This window comes from Coffea eugenioides, chromosome 2 (assembly GCF_003713205.1).
Source record: "Coffea eugenioides isolate CCC68of chromosome 2, Ceug_1.0, whole genome shotgun sequence".
Classification (NCBI taxonomy): Eukaryota; Viridiplantae; Streptophyta; class Magnoliopsida; order Gentianales; family Rubiaceae; genus Coffea; species Coffea eugenioides.
The window spans coordinates 22793027-22807083 of NC_040036.1; the positions used below are offsets into that span (position 1 = coordinate 22793027).

At 37.0% G+C, this 14057-nt stretch overlaps 2 protein-coding genes and 1 pseudogene across 2 annotated transcripts; 1 reads left to right on the plus strand and 2 right to left on the minus strand.

Moving 5' to 3' along the window:
* Positions 1-3112: 3112 nt before the first annotated feature.
* On the minus strand, positions 3113-5291 carry LOC113763329 (annotated as a pseudogene).
* Positions 5292-8346: 3055 nt separating this feature from the next.
* LOC113762447 (7-deoxyloganetin glucosyltransferase-like) lies at positions 8347-10374 on the minus strand. Its single transcript, XM_027305903.1, has 2 exons — positions 9659-10374; positions 8347-9565 (listed from the first exon to the last, which is right to left on the minus strand). Exons 1-2 carry the CDS (start codon positions 10161-10163, stop codon positions 8622-8624), a joined length of 1449 nt encoding a protein of 482 aa, XP_027161704.1. The 5' UTR covers positions 10164-10374; the 3' UTR covers positions 8347-8621.
* A 1661-nt stretch (positions 10375-12035) lies between these two features.
* LOC113760371 (7-deoxyloganetin glucosyltransferase-like) lies at positions 12036-13982 on the plus strand. The gene is made up of 2 exons (XM_027302921.1): positions 12036-12678; positions 12914-13982. The coding sequence occupies exons 1-2, from the start codon at positions 12189-12191 to the stop codon at positions 13855-13857; spliced, it is 1434 nt and encodes a 477-aa protein (XP_027158722.1). The 5' UTR covers positions 12036-12188; the 3' UTR covers positions 13858-13982.
* The last annotated feature ends 75 nt before the right edge of the window (positions 13983-14057 follow it).

The following is a 14057-nucleotide window of genomic DNA, read 5'->3' on the forward strand; positions in this document are numbered from 1 at the left end:
CACAAATACCGAACAAAATATTCTATTTTCCAGTGGATAAAGTGCCTATTATTTTCATTAAGGGGGGAAAAGTGTTATCACCCCGGCTTTCCGCGGGAAAAAGAAGAGGGGAGGGGGGAGGAGTTTTATTAAACCTAAAATTTATTTATCTTTTCTATGTATTAAATTGGATTTTGTTTAGATTTAACATGTGTTCATCTTTGTCATTGTGCAAGCGTTCGCTTTCATATTTTTCGCTTGCATTAATTCGTGGTCCATTACATGCTATTACTTGCCCAAAAAAACCTTTCTTTTTTTGCCTCGTTTTGAGAGGAATTCTTGGATATATAGTACCATCAAGAAAAAGACGACTAGTTATTACTACATCACCCGGTTGAGATTTGGGCATATATGTTGAAGCACTCAGGTCTTACCGTAAATTCTGCACGTAAAACTGAAACAAAATGCCCTTTGGTCCAGATTTTTTTTTTTGTTTTTGGGGCCGGGGTCAAACTTTCCTACCACACGTACGTAAATGCATGGAAAATTTGCATGGAATCGAAAAACTTGCACGTACACTGGAAGTCACCATAGCTGTTGAATGACATATTTTTGGAACTTTAAAAGAAACGAAACCTTTTAAACGGATTGCCATTTTGAACGGTTTTAGCAGCAGCGCACTAACAAGAGACGAGACTCTAGAATATCTAATTATGATAGCTAAAAGCGCTTGATTACAAAAACTCCTTGTAGTCTCCGATTAAGTAAATTTTCGTTGAGATTTTGAAAATGCTTTTCCCAACTTGGTTTATAGCTGAACGGTCGATAATTCAAAGTAAAACTTGTTTCTCCTCTGGCTGGTTTTGTTTGGAAAGTAATTTTTCAAAAAAACAATTACTACATTTTCCGTGAACATATTTTTTTTAATCACCTTTTTATCTCACACATATCAAATCGCTACAGTAATATTTTTACAAAAAAAAATTCAAAAAATGCAATCCAAACAAACACCCTTTTTTTTTTTTTTGAAAAAAAAAGGACGAAACAGCCACTAATGCATGTATTTAAAAAAAGTTCAAATTTCTGATTCTGTAGCAGGGCAGGGCGGAAATTTGGGGCTAACATGTGTTAGTAATTAAGTGGAATGATGTGACTTATGTGAAGTTCACTTTAAGACAACCCTAATCCCCCGGGCGCAACATCCATTATCAAATACTAGACTACTACTACTAGTAGTGTATTTATCGACATCACGCATCTCCCAAATCATGTTATCCCGATGTGATGTTTTCACTATCTTCGTTTTGTATTTATTTATTTATTTTTGGCAAGATCGTTATCTTCTTTATGATATCGGTTTACAATAGACTAACATATGTTAGTCTTTGTGCATTGCAATTTTATGTTCTTCCTTGATAGATCTATCTTGCTCTGAACAAAAAAATTAATAGAAGAATGGTTTATCGGAAGTTACTTCTGGATTTGTAAGCTAATGAATGTTTGCGAAATTGATTAATTGCTAAATTCGTAAAATTAACTCCAGACACTGCAATGCTAATCCTGTTCAAGAAAGTGCTTTAGACTTTATCCCAAAAATAAAGGGGAAGTGCTATTAGGGGGTGTGCATCCCAATTCGTACATTTTGAAACGGAAAACCGATTTTCATTCCATTTTCTGATTTGTCGATTTCAAAATTTTTGATTTTAATTTGAATTCGATTGATAAATTGAAAATTTTCGATTTTGCACCACGCTCCTAATCATGATTTGCAGACATCCTGTTCCTTCTAATCACGATGTGACTTGTGTTCCCATTTTTGTGACTTAACGGGAAGTGCTACGGTCCAGACTTGTAAAATCGAAACGGTCGTCTTCCTCTGGCAGACGCAAGTCGCAACTTGCAAGAATAGGTCCAACCTTCGACGGTCCAGTTCTCCAAGTCCAAGAACAGCTCCGGTCGTCTTCCTCCAGTCACAAGAAGTAACAATTTCTGTCATTGGAAACTCTACATTTATTCTTGTTAATCAATTATTTGTTCCAAGTGTATACGGGAAAATAAAGGGTTTATGGGTTGGAAAATTTTATGAAATGGGTGCGCCTTCAATAATAAAATTTTCAAAAAGATGATGCAAATTTTGCTCCACTCGAGCTTGAGCCTACCTTTTGCTTGGTCGAGCTGAGTTCGATTCCATTTTCTTTACTCGTCAAGATTAAGTTCGAATTCAATCCTACACATAAACAAGTCAAACTAGGATCGATAAGACTTGTTTGCGGTCCTACTTTCAAGAAATTGGCGCAGCCGGTTTGCTGTCTTAGTTTTGTACTTTGTTTAGTCACTTTTGAGTTTCGACTTAATGTTTCATCGAGTTACCCACCCTACAATCGTGCTTTGTCGGGCAACTGGGAAAGCCTGCGCTCTGTCGTTCGTCTAAATTTCTTCAGTCTTAACTTGTCATGAAGTTTTTTTCTTAATTGATATTATACCAAATTTAAGCCCAACATAGAATTCAACTTGTGCTAATAGTTTTGGGAGTTTTTTGTGCTACAATTCTGCGATGCATTTAAAATGTCGAGCCTCTCCCAAGAAATTGATGTTGTAGCAATCCACCAGACAAATTGTATGTGGTGCGTAATGAATTTTGGAACGGAGATATATTGAGAAAGATGTGAAGAGAGATAAGGTGGAGATGCTTGTGAGAGAGCTCGTGGATGGAGAGAGGGGACAAAAAAGATGAGGAGTAAGGCTTTGGATATACTATATTAGAACTATACATTATACAATGCCAAAGCAGCTGTGGCACGCACTCCATTGATCTTCTTCCCAGAACTTTAACAAGCTTTTGAAGGAGATGACTCTGCATAATTCATCCCGATGATGAGGAGGCAAAGGTGGAAATTCTTTAATTTTGTTACAAAGTTTCGAGGAAACTGGGGTTTATTATAATTGTTTACACCGGAATAAATACAGTAGTTAACTACCAGAAAAACTCCATTGGTACCTCGAATTTAGAACGAGTGTAACAGCTTCATAGCACGAATGTAGTGTAGATAAATCCGCATTCCTTTTTTTCAATAAAGAAAACAATCCAGTGCAAGACAATAAAGATATATATGTGGTAAGAATCTTTCAGGACAAGATTTTTGCTCGAAGGCCAAGTAATGTACAGCTCAAAATCCTTGTGGCCTACGTACAACTCTTTAACTTGTGACTGCATAATTCAGTTCTCACTTTTCAAATGATGCCCTTTTCTAATTTAGCTTTTGATAGTATAACTTCCTTCACAAGTCTATTAAAATTCAAGTATGATGAACCATCAAGGCCAGTTGCTTCTTCTGCCTTCAGCTTCCAGTCCGTAGCTTTTCTCTCCATCTCTCTTCCTTTATCTCCTTCGATCAATTCTCTCACGATTTTTTCCACTTCATTTCTTTTCACATTTGTATCAATCTCCATCCCGATGCCCCATTCTTGACATGCATACCTACAATTGATAAGTTGATCAGCAAAAAATGGCCAACAAATCACGGGCACACCACAGCACAAGCTTTCCAAAATTGAGTTCCATCCACTATGTGCAAGAATCCTCCGGTTGAGGAATGTTTGAGCACTTGCTCTTGAGCGCACCACCCTGTAATCATACCTCTTTCTTTAGTTTCTTCAACAAATTCAGGTGACAAAATTGCAGAATCGCCCACAACAAGGTCGGGTCTTAATATCCACAGGAAACTTTTGTTACTGTTAGCTAGTCCCCAAGCAAACTCCACCAGTTGTTCTGGCGTCAGCGCAGCTATGCTGCCAAAGTTTACATAGAGCACTGAATTTGCTTCCTTTGTGTTCAACCATTGAATGCACTCTGCGTCTTCTTTCCATAAGTTGGATCCAATAGATTGATGACTATCTTGTGGAAGCTGATTGAACAAAAGCTGAAGAGGGCCAATGGCGTATATTGGAGGACACATGCTCGAAAGAGAATTTAGAACATCGAACTCAAGGGAGTCAAATGTATTGATCATCAATGCCGATGCTTGGGAAGCTCTCGCAGATTCAGTTATGGCGAAGTTTAGCATTATGTTGTCTGGATCTGTTGTTCGAATAAAGCTGGGGAAGTCTCTTAGACGTATCTCAGGCATTCCTGGAAGCCAATCCATTTTGGTGTCTAAATATCCGTTTGTCAGATAAATTGCATCTGTTGTTACAAAAAGGTCGCACAAGTATTGGCATCATTCATCTGAGCGATCACTTCCAAGAAATGTAATTAAGCGCACAACTATTCTGCTCCAAGCATCTCAAGGGAAAATGCTCTATAGCACTAAAATTTGATGCATTTGAAGTACCCTTTGAAAGTTAAAAAGAGTACCTCTTAAGTCTGGATACAGTACCTTTACTTTATATGACAATAGCAAAGCACCAACCGTATTTAGGACTTTCCAGTAGTCATGCAGTAGAACCACATTGCATTATAATGTTTTAGATTCCCCATTTTAACTGACATCTATTAAATTGGAAAAGAACTCGTATCCAAAGTTTTATGATATCCGTCTGTTGCTTGTCTCATGATAATGACATGTGATTAAATCTTGAAATTAATTGTTGTCAAATTTAATCTCTGTCAAAGGAAACAGTTGATTAATGAAAACACAAAGACCACTGTTTTTTTTTTTTTTTAAATAAACAAGTACCAAGAAACAGCTAAAATTTTCTCATTTATCAGCAATCTTAGACACCTCAAAGAATCTACAATCTAGTTATGCGAGTAAATCAAATTGAACCATTAAAATACCTTTAAGAGGCACGAGTCCCCTTTTCACGAGATGTTCAACATGTTTATAGCACATCAAGCTGCAGGCATTAGCAGTCCGAAAAAGAACACCAGGGACCCCAATTTCCTCAGCAGCTTCAAGAGCAAAGGACATGATTGCGTCAGAAATTATACATGTTACAGGAGGAACATTCAAAGATTCTGGTGCATCATTGAGTCTCTTTATTAGTTCCCGAAGAGGGCCAAAGCAATGGTTTCGAGTCGAATCACATAGTGATGGAATGTCTTGTGTTGCATTATTATCATCAGTTGAAGTTGAGAGGCCATCTGGGATAGCTTTGAACTGAAAATCTGAAAAGCCATCAAGAGACTTGGGACCTCTGGCTTTGAGCAAACGCCTGTGATTGTATTCTGTGTTGACAAAAGTGATGTGAAAGCCTCTGTGGTAAAGAAGTATGGCTAGTTTCAGCAAAGGACTTATGTGACCCTGCGCTGGAAATGGTAAGCATACTGCATGTGGCTTTTGAAAGTCATGAATATTTATTAAAGAATCCATCTCTTATTTGTTCCTTCTTTTGCACTTCTTTAGCTCCACAGATTTATAGAACATCATGCACAGACCAAGTCTCTGAAGGAGAAATCTCTGTGTTATTTCATTTTATCCCCTTAGAGTAAGCAAAAATCTCAATTGCCCATTTGGATTTCTATTTTCTAGAGTTTTTGTAGAAAAATATATTATAGTGATTTGATGTATGTGATGTAAAAAAGGTGATTGAAAAATGTGTTCACGAAAAAATATAAAAATTTTTTAGGAAAAAATGCCAATACAAAAGGAATCCAAATTTTTTTTTAGTCATAGAAAATGGTTCTATGATATTTTTATAACATTGTGCAAATATATATTGACATGTACCGATAGTTATTATAATTTTCATTATACCTTTGGGCATGGGTAGTATAATTGTAGTTTTCATATGACAAATGCCCCTTAAAAAAAGATATATGCATCAAATTTTGATTTTAAATTCATTGCGCTTGGTGACCGCTAACACGTTGGACTTTGAATTATTTAAAAAAAACACAGACAAAAGAAACCTTCCATGTCCACACCCAAAAGCAAAATAAAATTCTAACAAAAAAGAAAAAAAAAAAAGAAGAAGAAGAAGAAGAATCAGACCATGAGACTCCTCCATCTATTCTTCAGTCCTTCAGTACATACAAGGACAAGTGACAACTGACAACCATTGTATGTCATTGGCAGGATTTGAATTATTGACGACAAGTGTGGGCCTTTGAATTATTGAAGTTTCCGTGGTCCGATGATTGAACTTACTCGCGGAACGTCAAAAATTACTCAGTGATGGTGCACGAGGTTGTCACGAGCTGTTGGATTGTCGATAGGACTTGAGCAGTAGGAGCGTCAATACGGTCGGGCAGCTTGAGCTTGGTCCGCTCGACTCGATAAAAAGTCTAATGAACTTAACCTTTCATTGAATTGGGTTTAAGTATTAAATTCGATTTATATATGAGTTTAGTTTAGATTTTATTAGACTCAAATTCAATATAAGTCCTAACAGTTAATCTGTATCTATATGCATACATACATACATATATATAATACATTTATACTTTGGTATTTATAATTATGTATCCAAATAACTACATTGCAGCACTGTTGTCACAGATGGGGCTTTTGATGCTCAGTTGGTGAGTGGTGGTATGGATTTTGTGGTTTTAAATTCTCCTGGTCGGGTAATGCACAAAATCTCCAAGAAGCTATTTGTAATTTGCAGAATCTGCAGTTCAAGCGGAAGCATTAGCTTGTCTGGAAGAGCATTAGTGTCGGCAATGAGGCTTTAGTCCTGTTTGATCACCAATTTAACACTTGAATTTAATAGGTTTAGATCTTAACATATTTAGACTGTTTGATAATCAAAAATTGAACATTTGAATTAATTAACTGACACTGAATTTTCTAAACAAAACTTGCTCCTAAAATTAAGTAAGCTATTCACTTATCACTGAATGTGATATACACTCAAATGTATTAGATTTACTATTTAACAATTCAATAATTTAATGGATTCAAATTTCATATTTCAGATTTTAGATTTCAATTTTATCAAACGGACCTTTATTGTACCTCTCTACCAGTCAAAACTGATTGTATGTTATTGTTTATCCTATCTTTGCACGTTATCTGGCTCACCCCCAATGTTAGGAATGTCATTAATGATGTTATAACTATGTCGTCTTTCTATTCTAAGTTGTATTAGGTAGGGCTGCAAACGAACCGAACCGAACCGCTCGCGAGTGGCTCGAGTCAAGCTCGACTCGAGTTGGATCAATATCGAGCTCGACCTGGCTCAAGTCGAAATTGAGCTCGAACTCGAGCTCAAAATATTAAGCTCGGCTCGGGCATATATATATATTTTTTTATTTTTATTTTTTAAAGTATATATACATATTTTTTTATTTTAAGCATATATTTTTTTTTATATTTTTATTTTAATAGTAAAATTACATATATATCCTTAATATTTTATTATTTATTAAGAAAAAATTATTATTTTATTTATTTTTTAAAAAATAAAATAATTATTTTTTATTTTTTTCGAGCTTGAGCTCGAGTTTTAAATTGTCAGCTCGTCGAGCTCGAGCTCGAGTTCGAGTTCAATAAAATTAAGTCAAGATTCGACTCGATTAGGCCAAAACTCAACTCGGTTCGACTCGTTTGCAGCCCTAGTATTAGATAAAGTTGGCAAGGATCAAGTCCTTCTTGCCCATGAGTTAGCGGTCGCTATAATGTTACTGCTACCTCTCATTAATATTAATTTTCTGTTTGTGTTTTTCACAAAAAAGTTTTAATGTTGTAGTTCTATGGATATTAAATTAGCTTGGGAACTGAATAACTAAAGTAATTATATTAAGAAAATTAATGAACAATAAGTGAGTTTTAGTTAAACCCAAATTTGGCTCATAACCCAAATATTTTGTGATTCAAGTATTAGTTTCACGTTTATCAACTTGAAACTTATAATCCGAGATCCGCAAATGATACTAACTATATGAGTCGAGTTTGGACTTGTTAAAACCCGACTTACATGGCCTAATTGACAGTGTAGCACGAGGTATCATGTTCAATTTTTTTAAGTTTTCTTTTTCATTCTACATTCATCCCCTGTCCTTCATGCCTTAAATTATGGTAAGAGGTCATACAACTTTCTTTTAAAAATGAAGTGGGAAAGAAAAATTTTAAGCTCTCTGTATCTCTCTCTCTCAAGGTTGATTTCAAATCTTTTAAAGGAAAATAAAAAAATCGGAGGCCAACCAGTCAAATCAAAGATCTTACTATCACTTAACAATTTTTTTTTTTTAAAGATGAGAATTAAGCACCCTTATGTGTTTACTGGATTCGGAATCATCATATTCACAGACTTCTTTTCATTTTTATTATCTATTAAATTTCAAAGAGTTATTGCAAATATACCAATTTTTTTTTTGTTTTTAACTGGTGATCATAGACGATTACAACTGAGTTCTACAAGCACATCCCATAACATAAAATGAAACAGCTACTATATCGAGAGAGAGAGAGAGAGAGAGAGAAGTTAAGCATCAAAGATGCAAAATTGGAATCAGCCCAAATTTACTTGATCAGGGCAGAAGTCGATCCCACAAGATAAGTTGAAGCTCAAGCCATGAGAATAGGAAACGTGCATGCATTATCTTGGTTGCTGCATACTTGCAAGTAACCTTTATCTAAAATCTGGATAATTAGGTACAGGCCAACATGCATGCATTTTCTTGATTACTGCATATTTGCAAGTTACCTTTAACTAAAATCTGGAAATTAGGCATTGTTGGGTTGGAGTGATGAAATGAGCTAAGGCTTTTGGGCACGAGATTCCCCTCTTAGGTGATTTACCAGCAATTTGAAGTTGTTGTAAGATGTCCCACCAGGCTTTGTAGCCCTATCTGCTTTATCCTTCCATTCCATGATCTTTTCCTTCATTTCCTTTCCTTTGCTTCCCTCCATTAACTCCCTTACTAGCCCTTCTACTTCATCTCTTTTAACATTATTATCAATCTCCATTCCAATTTCCCATTTGGTACAAATGTAAAGACAATTTGTTGGTTGTTCACCAAAAAAAGGCCAACAAACCATTGGCACGCCTTCACAAATGCTTTCCAATGTTGAATTCCACCCACAGTGTGTCAAGAATCCTCCAATCGAAGGATGGCCGAGAATTTTCTCTTGTGGGCACCAATCAAGCAGCAGTCCTCTGTCCTTGATTTCATCCAAGAAATCATGAGATATGACCTGTGTCCCACCATTTACAAGATTAGGCCTAATCACCCACAAGAATGGATGTTTACTATTGGCTAATCCCCAACCAAACTCCCTCAACTGACCTGGAGTCAAAATTACCAAACTCCCATAGTTCACATACACAACTGATCCAGGTTTCTTCTTGTCAAGCCAATCTATGCATCCCATGTCCTGTTTCCACAAGCTGGAATCGAGGGAATCCAAATTCCCTCCGCGGAGTTGTTGTTCAAGCATTGATAGGGGTCCAATCGTGTACAAAGTTGGAAACTTTATTCTTATAGCATCTAAAACTTCTTTTTCCAAATCTTCAAATGAGTTGAGAATTAAGCTGCTTGTCCTCAGAGCATTTTGTAGTGACTTTAGGTTGTAATTGAACATTATGTCTCCAGGATTCGTGGATTGGACGAACGAGGGAAGGTCTTTTAGTCGAATCCCTTTCATTGCCGGTATCCAATCAAGCTCAGTATCAAGATATCCATTAGAAAAGCAGCTTTCATCTGGAAAAGAGGTTGTTTGCATCATGTAGATACTCTTATAAATTATTATCAGAATAGTCACAGAAAAAAAGACCCAAATATGCATCATGATACCTGTCAGGGGAAAGTAGCCTCTTTCTCTGAGCTCTTCGTACTGAAGATAGCCTAACATCCCGCAAGCACTGGGCGTAAAGAACAGGATTTCGGGGATTCGGAATTCTCGAGCTACTTCCAAAGTGAAGCTCATGACACCATCAGAAACTATGCAAGAAACAGGTGGAACATCAGGGGAAGAGTTCAGTTCCGATATGAGTTGCTTGAATGATTGTTTGCAGTGCACAGGCATGGCTACGCACAGGTCAGGAAGATCCAATATACCTCGCTGGTTGGACGCTGGCAAGCCATCAGCAACGGTCCGGAATTGAAAATCGTCATGTATTATGTCTAGTGGATCTGAATCCTTGGACTTGAGCAATCTGTTATAGTTGAATTCTGTGTGGACGAAAGTGATGTGAAATCCGGTATAATGAAGAAGCTTGGCAAGTTTTAGCATGGGATTAATGTGGCCTTGGGCTGGGAGTGGGATACAAACTACATGAGGTTTCCTGCTGGACTCCATTCCGATTTCTCGATTGGGTTACTTGTAACTGTTAAAGAGTGGAAAAGATAAGACACCGCTGTGAAGATGCAAGGCGGAGGGTGGAGCTTTGGGCTTGAAGATGCACTCCAGAACATGGTTCAAAGACTCGGGCCGAGTCGTCACCAGAACGAAGCTCTCCAATATGATACCGAAACAAAATGACTCTAAGATAATGGATCACCGAGAACTCAACTAAGACAGCTTCGAAGCAGATAGAAACTGCCGAATCGTCCGAATCATCCCTAGTCGATTTGAACTTTTATTATTTTTGCTAATTTTTTTTAATTATTTTTGTTTATCATATTTTTTATATAATTCATAATTTTTAAAATATTAAATATTTTAAAATTTACGTCTTGTCGAAACCACAATCGATATACCGAAATCGATGTCAAACGATCCACGAATGGGACCGCAACTTTGAACCGTGCTCCAAAATAATCAAATCAGACCCGTGACTAATAATTCTTGTCTTTTTCTTTTTGGTCTGCTGACTCTGCTCCCAAATTGCCTCTCCCCTTAAACCAATATAATGACTGGTGGTAATTAATTTCAAACGTTGAACTTTTGTCTTTAATTGGCTGGGGTACCACTTCTACATTTGACTTCATCTGAAGATAAGGCAGTGGCGTGAAGCGTGAACCTAGGCAGAGTCTTTTGGAATTGAGAAGACGCATCTTAAGAACAGAGAAATGAAGTCTAAAAAATAGGCAATAATTTTGGTCAGTCTTCCGTTTTAATGTCGTAGGAGTGGCATTTTGCCCAAAATGGTCCTTTAACTATTAAAGAGTCTGTCACCTAAATATTGTCCATTTGAATTAGCTGTTTTTTAAGGTATTTTTGAAAAATTTTACCGTAACAGTGTATATGAAAAATTTTTATAAAAATTTTGATATATTGTATGAATGAGATGTTTTTTGAGTTATTGTATATTATCAATTCAAACAGATGCTGGCGCAGCAGCCATACCCGCCCTCATATATATTTATATTTTTTGTTCTTTTTTCCGTTCTTTGGGATGCGAAACGCCACCTTCGTTGAGCTTGGATTGTTATCTATTTTGGTGATATAATCTCCAAAATAGATAAGTACAAACTATTTATTGGACAATTACGTTCTCTCTCTCTCCACAAGTGTTAGTAGGATAAAATCAAGCAAAAAGGGAGGGAAAAAAAACTCTCAAGGAAAAAAAAAAAAAAAAGAAAAATCCAATGCTAGCCAGAAAATGGTCGTTGCTTTGCTACATACAAAATCGGCAATTATATACATTTTCTCTATTGGATGGATGGTCACATCGACGATAACTTTTTCTCGTAACTGGCACGGCATCCTCTTTAGTTTATTAGTACTACAGTTCTTAAAGCCAATAGGATTTCAATATAATTACCCTTTTGTTTCTGCGGGCTCTGGGTGCATAAATTGCACGTATGTTTTTACTACCAAGACAGACACAAAGGGAGATGTCCTGAATAGCCAAATAGCAAATTCAGGGAGCTTTTCTAGATTTCATTTCAGCTATAGCGTGTTTATCATGAAATCGATCCAATTCCAAAGATGACTAGTCAAATTCCTATGTCAAATAAGTTACACACAGAATCTGCAAATTAAATCCTATTCGTCTTATATTTCTGATTTGCTCCGAAATCTTTGAAGAAAAGTCAGTCAATACAAGTAAACTAGACATTTGGTCCTACAAGTAAGATATTTTGGCCTGGCTTGATTGAAATATTCCCCTCCCTGAATTAATTTTACGAAAAATACAAGGATGGCTGATGGCATCCATTTGACGTTGCCACAATGGTATCCCTTGTGCTGGATCAACATGCATAATCAAGATATGCATCAAAACCTGCTAGTGCTAGGAAGAAGAGAAAAAAAAGACAGGTCAAAATTCGTTTGCAGTTTTACGACTATGTAAGGACACTATTATAAAAATGGCTCTCAATTGTTTCCGCTTCTACTTCCACAGCACAGAGAGACTTCTTGTTCGAGAACATAGCAGCCATGAAGCCTCATGCCTTAGTTATTCCATATCCAGCACAAGGTCACATCCGCCCCATACTAAAATTGGCAAAAATCCTTCACTCTCAGGGGTTTTACATCACCTTTGTCAACACAGAATTTAATCATCGACGCCTTATTCGAGCTCATGGTCCTGATTCAGTCAAGGGACTTGATGATTTCCAATTCAAGACCATTCCTGATGGTCTCTCGCCGTCGGATACAAATGCAACACAGGACATTCCTGCACTATGCAACTCTATTCAGAACACATGTTTAGTTCCCTTCTTGAATCTCGTTAAGAATCTCAATGAATCGTCCGACTCTCCCAGAGTTAGTTGCATAGTTTCTGATGGGGTGATGAGTTTCACTTTGCAAGCTGCTGAAGAGCTGAATATTCCTGAAGTGGTGTTTTTCACTATTAGTGCCTGTGGTTTCATGGGATACCTTCACTACGCTGAACTAGTAGCAAGAGGATATGTTCCGCTGAAAGGTAGATCCGTAGATTAATCCAAATCGTCTCCATGATTTGATTAGAATCTAGCCTTTCATCAGTTAAAGCCTGTTCTGGCATGTTCTTCTTTACATTTGACTTGTGTTTTTATCTTACTGTAGCCCAAAAAATTCTCGTTTTGAAAACCTTGAATTGCTCTGATTTCTTTTCTTAACAGAACTTCTAGCGTACAAGTTTTAAGATCTTCAGCTAAGGTTTTACGTTTCTTGCACAGATGAAAGCTGGCTTACTAACGGCTATCTTGATACAACTATTGATTGGATTCCCGGGATGAAAGGGATCCGATTGAAAGATCTTCCAAATTTCATTAGGACAACCGATCCAGAAGACATCATGCTAAATTACAACATCGTACAAACTAGGGACGCGTCCAGGGCTAGGGCCATCATATTCAATACCTACGACGATTTGGAGAAAGAAGTCCTCGAAGCCATCAATACAAAGTTTGATCGTGTTTATACCATAGGTCCACTCCTAATGATGGAACAGAATGTAAATTTTGGCAAACTTGAGTCAGTAGCATCGAGTTTGTGGGAAGAAGAGGTAGGATGTCTTGATTGGCTTGATCAAAGGGAAATGAAGTCTGTAATATATGTGAACTTTGGAAGCATCACAGTTATGTCGGTTGAACAGTTACAAGAGTTTGCATGGGGACTCGCTGATTCTAAACAGAATTTCTTGTGGATCATTAGGCCAGACTTAGTGAGTGGTGAATCTGCAATTTTGCCAGCAGAATTTTTGGAAGAGACCAAAGATAGAGGTATTTTAGCAGGGTGGTGTCCCCAAGAACGAGTATTAGCACACCCGTCTGTTGGAGTTTTCTTGACTCACTGTGGTTGGAATTCGACAATTGAGAGCATTTCTTGTGGAGTTCCAATGATTTGTTGGCCATTTTTTGCCGAACAACAGACAAATTGTCGATACGCATGCTCAACCTGGGAAAATGGGGTAGAGATTGATAGCAATGCTACTAGGGAAAAAGTGGCAGAATCAGTAAAAGAGATGATGGAAGGAGAAAAAGGGAGGAACATGAGGGCGAAAGCCCTGGAATGGAAAGAGAAGGCCCGGCTAGCAACTAAACCTGGTGGCTCTTCTTATCAGAACTTGGAGAAACTGATAAGAAATACTCTTCTGGAGAACGGAACCAATTACCCCTAAAAGTTTCTCACTCCTTCCAAATTCTTCACGGAGTGTTGTGTGATTATCTGATTACACTATCTGTTATACTTTGCGTGTAAAAGTTATTTAAGAAATAAAAGTTTCCTTTGACGAGAGTGTTACCATAAAAGAACTTATGATTTGATCATGTTTTACTACTAATTTGCGTCTCAACGCCAACGGGGTAACACGTAAAAGTC